The sequence below is a fragment of the Nicotiana tabacum genome, chromosome 7 (assembly GCF_000715075.1).
Source record: "Nicotiana tabacum cultivar K326 chromosome 7, ASM71507v2, whole genome shotgun sequence".
Taxonomy (NCBI): domain Eukaryota; kingdom Viridiplantae; phylum Streptophyta; class Magnoliopsida; order Solanales; family Solanaceae; genus Nicotiana; species Nicotiana tabacum.
The window spans coordinates 26,969,927-26,975,670 of NC_134086.1; the positions used below are offsets into that span (position 1 = coordinate 26,969,927).

Here is a 5,744-nt window from a genome sequence, read left to right on the forward strand (position 1 = left end):
TTTTTGGTTTTTAAAAAACTCATTTTTGAAAAATCTCCAAAAAGTTACAAAATTTCCGGGACAAACACATTGGAAAAAAAATCCGAAAAAAAAAAAGAATTTATGAACAAACAGGTCCTTAGTTTAACATACATCTTTTTAATTTTAACAAGGAACTTTTAATTATCAAATGCATTCAATTCACTCCGCGAATTTAACATCATGTAACCAAAAATTTGGAGTTCTTATTTTGCTTGTTTCTATTTTTTGTTCACAAAAACTTCAGTTATTACATAGAAAATATTACAGACTACGCTTTTAAGGCAATTTACTATGTGATTGAACTCATAAGATTCATTACCCGTTTAACTTTTACATTTATAAAGCCTCAAATTGGGAGTTACTCAAGTTTGGGAGACTAGTATTTCTCCCAAAAATATCATATTATATGTCGGTTAACCCGTTTTTTATCCGTATTAAATATGAATCGGGTCGAATAATTTATTCATTAGCCGTTTTCGACCCGCCCATATCCGACTCGACCTGCAAGTTTGCCACTCATAGCAGAAATAAACTGAGGGTCTCAGTTAGAGGTAGAACTTGCCAGCATGATTAGCACAAATAAGTTTGCATGATTGAGATCCCGTTTGGATGGACTAATTTTAAGTGACTTTTAAGCCATAAGTTAGGAATTATAACTTTTGGCGTGTTTTTGTCATTTTAGCTTAAAATTTGGCTTACCAAACTAATAAATATGACTAAAGAATTGGCAAGGAAGTTGACATATTTGAAAATTGGAAAGGAAAGACATAAGTCCTACATACAATCAAAGGTAGAAGAGATTGAAAATGAAACATAACTGAAGTTTCAATTGATGCCTGAAAATTGCATCAAAGACTAAAGGAACAAACTAATCAAAACTGAATATGTTTCAATCACTTAATCAACTGTTACAGTACAAAAGGATTCCCCCATCCCATTGACAATTTATACACTAACCACTGCTTCTAAAGTGTATCATTCATTACAGTAACAAAATGATAACGCGAGCTAACGAATTTCCTATCTAATAATCTGCCAGCTACGATAAATAAATATAACATGAAAGAAAATCAGATGTTATATCTTTGAACCATTTCTAGCAGTCAATTCTTTTAAGGTAGAAAACTATAACAATAGATATCATCCTTTGGTTCACTTACTTCACTTCCTGTACAGTTTCGGTCGTAGGAAAGGACTATGTCTATGAATGAAAGCAGCAGCTATGGCAAAGGACTGCAATGCTGATAGCGTGGAATGAAAATGGATGTAATACAAACCATCGTGGATGTTCGCCATTTTCATGACTGGTGCACTTTGTTTTGAACCCTACAAAATCGACAAGAAAGAAAAGATTAGCTAGTGACATCTCGATGATCCATTTATTTAAATGCACAGTTGCTTGATGAGCGACGTAGAGAATAAAAACTCTTAATACGATCGCAAGACAGCTTTAGCAGAAACTAGAAATGAGAGTGAAGAGGAAATGCCAAAGGTGAAAGGGCTGACCTGTATATAGAGATCAAAAGTTTGACATTCTCCAGATGTAGTTTGTGATGAAGCTTCAGCTCCAGTTTTTAGCACTGTGAGGGGGCATCCGACGTCCCAGCCTCCACAATCACAGTGCCCACCGGAGCTCCATCGCTCCAACAGGCTTGACGGACCAGCATTTCTGCTTCTGGGTCCACCATGAAAACCAGAAGGAATGATAACGTCCATACTTGTCGAGCACTCAGTGGTATCACGTGTACAACTTTCCACTGGCGCCGCAGGAGTTGCATTTTTACTTCCAGTCGGGGGTTTCTTCAGAAACTTCAAACCCCAGCCACCCGTCTCTGCCTCCTTAGAGCTGTCATAAATACAATCTCTCATAACAATGGCAGCCAACTCGAAATTTGGAGGAATTTGTTGATCTAAAAGAGCATTGCCGCATGAATAATAATCATCATACATATTTACGGATGGCATCCAACAAGAATCTTCAAGAATGGCACTTGTTCCCCCGAACTTGGATAAGCTTCTCTGCTTATAAGACTGACTAGTCCTGAACACATCGGTTACTTTCTTTGCCAATCTTTTGTTTTTCCTGAGGACATGACTTGTTTGTATCTCATCCATATATTCATCCATGGAACCAAACACAACAAATCTAGTCTCCATAATCTCCGACTTGGCTGAGCTGAGAGTAACTGAAGTTGACACCGTCATTTTACCTACAAGATGTGATTCCCTTGCAGAGAAGGCACGTTCCTTTTTACCTCCTTGTCGTGAATGAAACGTGTAAACATAATCCAGAAACTTATCATCAGGTGAGTCGATCTTCAGCAAATCAGCTGTATAAACATCCTTTGTACCATCTATGGAAAAGACATAATGTGGTAAACCATTTTTCCATCTCCTCTGGAGCATTCCTTGAGAAATAGGGGCAGCTGCCGAAAGAAAAGATTGGTCTGAGCATGTCGAAGTTGTACTAGATACAGAAAGAACCCTTCTGTGATATTCTGGAACCGTCATCTCCTTCTGTAGCTTCTCCGATGAACTGACACTAAAACCACCGGGAGAGCTCATGAAATCAGAAAACACTGCTTCTTCACTATCATGTATATTTTCCTTCCCAGAATCAACAGTACAGTTTACGGAACCCAATTGGTTAAGTAAAGGACTGTTTAAAATGTTCAGCATACTCTTACTACCAGTTATTGCACCTAGAATCCACTCTCCAGAAGAGTCCGCGACATAACTCTCAGCCCCCGCAGCTTGAGGACATTCAATCGCCAGATTGCCATTAGCGCAGATATTTTCATTTCTAATCTCTCTTGAAACTAGACTCTTTGATAAATTTTGCATTTTTGAAGAGAAATTGCATGTGTCTACACTTAAGGAGTGGATATGTATCAATTCAAGGCAGCGAAGGAAATATCTTTCATCGAAACTTATTATATGCTTCGGAAATTTATTTTGTAAGCCAAGAGAACTATGAAAGAACAATTTCTGAGTGCAATTTCCAGAAAAATGTGGATTTCCACGTCTAAGTAGGTGGTGTGGTTCCGACTCTTTTATTGACAAACTATTTTCCTCTGCTTGTTCTTCCTTGTTCACAAAGTGCAATAAACCTTCTTTATTAGAAGGTTTGTCCATGTTTCGGTTTTCCATATTCCACCTCCGAGATGGTTAAACATTAGAAGGCAGATAAAAGAACTTTATTCTTTCACCTTGCACTGTGTAAATAACGTTATACAAACAAACCAAAATCCACCAGCTTTTGTAACACTCCGATTCGGATTCCAATTCTGGGAAATTTTCTGAAATCAAATGGAATAAAAAAAAAGACATAAATCAGAAGGAAGAATCTTTATCAATTGTTTACTCCAAAGATTAAAGCTTGATCATATAATGAGCTACAACCCTGTATACAAAATAAAAATCTGACTTTGTAACAACTGAAATAGAGAAAAAGATCATATCTTTGGCAGAAACAAATGAGTTCTGAGACTTCAAAAACAGAAATCTATACCATAGAGATATATTAGAACTTCTAGAAAATCTAGGGGTGTAAGTTCTTTGCTCTTCCCAATAGCTGGAAGAGACAAAAACAATTAATGCAAAAGAATTTTTAGGCATGAACCAAAAGAAACAATCTGGTGCACGAAGCATCCCGCGTTTATGCAGGGTTCAGGAAGGGTCGCACCCCAAGGGGGTGTGATGTAGGCAGTCTACCTAGTGCATGTATTAGCGGCTGATCCCACGGCTCGAACCCATGACCTATAGGTCACACGAGAGACAACTTTAACATTGCTCCAAGGCTCCCCTTCAACCAGAAGAAACAATCTTTACCAAGAATTACTCCAAAGATTGAAACTTGATCAAATAATACGTTACAACACACTGTATAAAATCGTGTGGTGCATTTTCTTTGCTACTCCCAATAGCTGGGAGCGACACAAACAGTGAAACAAACAGAAAGATTAAAGAAGAATAAACAGTGTTATATTTCTCATAGGGTTCAACTAGATCCTAATAGCAATTTCAAGAACCAAAAAGCCAGTATAAACAATTGCAACAATTTGCTAGACAAATTGCAAGGGAATCCAAACATAAAAACATGTCCAACCAAACAGTCCAGCAAACAATAAGCAAAAGTACAAAACATTATAAGTAAAAAAATGAAAGCTTAAAATCCAACTGACCTCCAAAAAATTGAAACCCCACTTCAAGTTCACCACCAAGATCAAAGCTTTTGGTTCCAATCTTGTTCAGAAACAGCTAACACCCAATAAAGAAAACTTAATTGCCAGTCAATTTCAAGCCAACTCGCAAAAGTGATAAACTGCAACAAAAACAAAGATAAGATTGCAACATTAGTCCCTCAAAAGTCAATTTTAAAACAGGAGTAGAGAAAGAAAAAAAGCAAGAAAGTTTGGCTAATAAAGAAAAAATATATAATTACTTACTCTTACCAAGTATAGCACATGGAACAAAGCTCCACCACCACTTTCATTTCCAACTACAAATACTAACTGTTTTTAGACAAACCATAGTTCTAGAAGAAGAAGCCAAATTAAACACATAAATATGAAGAAAAGGTAAAAATATAAGTTAAAACAAACGCGTAAGCCACGTTCATTTTTTATTTTTTTTGGAAAAATTAGGCAAATATAGTGTATAGATCACTATCTAGAAAAATAATAATGGTGGGGTCCAAGATTTGCTGAAATCTTGCATTTTCAAGGTCCAATCTATGGAGTAACCCCCTCAACCCCACTACCCCCACATGTATAGACGAGTGAAAACACGAAAGTGACATACAGAAAATATGTATGTATAGGTAGAGAGAGAGTCTAAAGAGAGAAAAAGGCAACAAAAAAAGTGTTAGCTGGTCCGCACAATAGCTCAGTCAGTGCTGGACTATTTGGCAACTTGCCACTATATGTCATGGCAATAACCAATTTTTCCCTAAAAAAAGAAAAACCAATTTCGAACCCCACCTCCTCTTGTTCTTTGGAGTTTTTTCTCTTCTTTTTATTGGTAGAAAATTGTGGAATATTGCTAAACAAAATAAAATTTATTCAAATTGGTCAAAAACATGTCATTTCTTGGTGGAATTAATAAATTCACGAGACAAAATTTTGGGATAATTTGAACCAAGAAAAGAAATTCATTATGCCAGAATTAAGTTCACCAAAGAATTATAGTGACTAAACCCTCATGACTCATGAGCCACTAAATAATTTTGTGTTGCATGCTCAAGATAAATAAAGGGTGGTTTTGATACTATGGATAAACAAAAATAATATTGGGATACAAATTTAATATTGCTTTATTCCTTGTTTGATTATTGATCTTGGAATAAGTTATTTCAGGATTAAAAATAGTATTGGAATAACTTTTACCTACCAGATGATGGAATAGAAATCTCAGAATAAGTTATCCCCGGATAAAGCAGTTAAATTGACAATCTCATGATTAATACAACATACCAAATAATCAATAAAAAATAATAGCAGGATAATTAATTTCTATCAGGACATGACCCATGATAGGAAGGTGTACAGATCGAGTATTAGGGTTGAAGGTTAATAAGTAGTCAAGCATTTTTCTACTATGTGTCGTGTTTAGGGCTAGTCTGATAGTGTCTTGTCTCATACTGCTAGCAGTACATATTGTTTTCATACTAGTTTGTTGCTTCGATTTCCTACTATCTGGCCATTGTTACTGGATATTGCTAT

At 36.0% G+C, this 5,744-nt stretch overlaps 1 protein-coding gene across 2 annotated transcripts; it reads right to left on the bottom strand.

Annotated features, from left to right (window-relative positions):
* Nucleotides 1-823: 823 nt before the first annotated feature.
* Nucleotides 824-4,915, bottom strand: LOC107774908 (uncharacterized). 2 transcript variants are annotated; one of them, XM_016594574.2, is made up of 4 exons: nt 4,476-4,915; nt 4,206-4,345; nt 1,528-3,320; nt 824-1,347 (listed from the first exon to the last, which is right to left on the bottom strand). In XM_016594574.2, the coding sequence occupies exons 3-4, from the start codon at nt 3,169-3,171 to the stop codon at nt 1,183-1,185; spliced, it is 1,809 nt and encodes a 602-aa protein (XP_016450060.1). In that variant the 5' UTR covers nt 3,172-3,320; nt 4,206-4,345; nt 4,476-4,915; the 3' UTR covers nt 824-1,182. The 2 variants fall into 2 exon arrangements, with proteins under 2 accessions (XP_016450060.1, XP_016450061.1); XM_016594575.2 differs by having other exon boundaries at nt 4,470-4,640.
* Between the last annotated feature and the right edge of the window lie 829 nt (nt 4,916-5,744).

What these genes read in the sequence shown, in the direction of transcription:
- LOC107774908 (XM_016594574.2), bottom strand. Translation starts at nt 3,171, where the DNA reads ATGGAAAACCGAAACATGGACAAACCTTCTAATAAAGAAGGTTTATTG. An exon ending in CTTTTGATCTCTATATACAG is followed by an intron (nt 1,348 to 1,527) that starts GTCAGCCCTTTC and finishes TCGATTTTGTAG; the next exon opens with GGTTCAAAACAAAGTGCACC.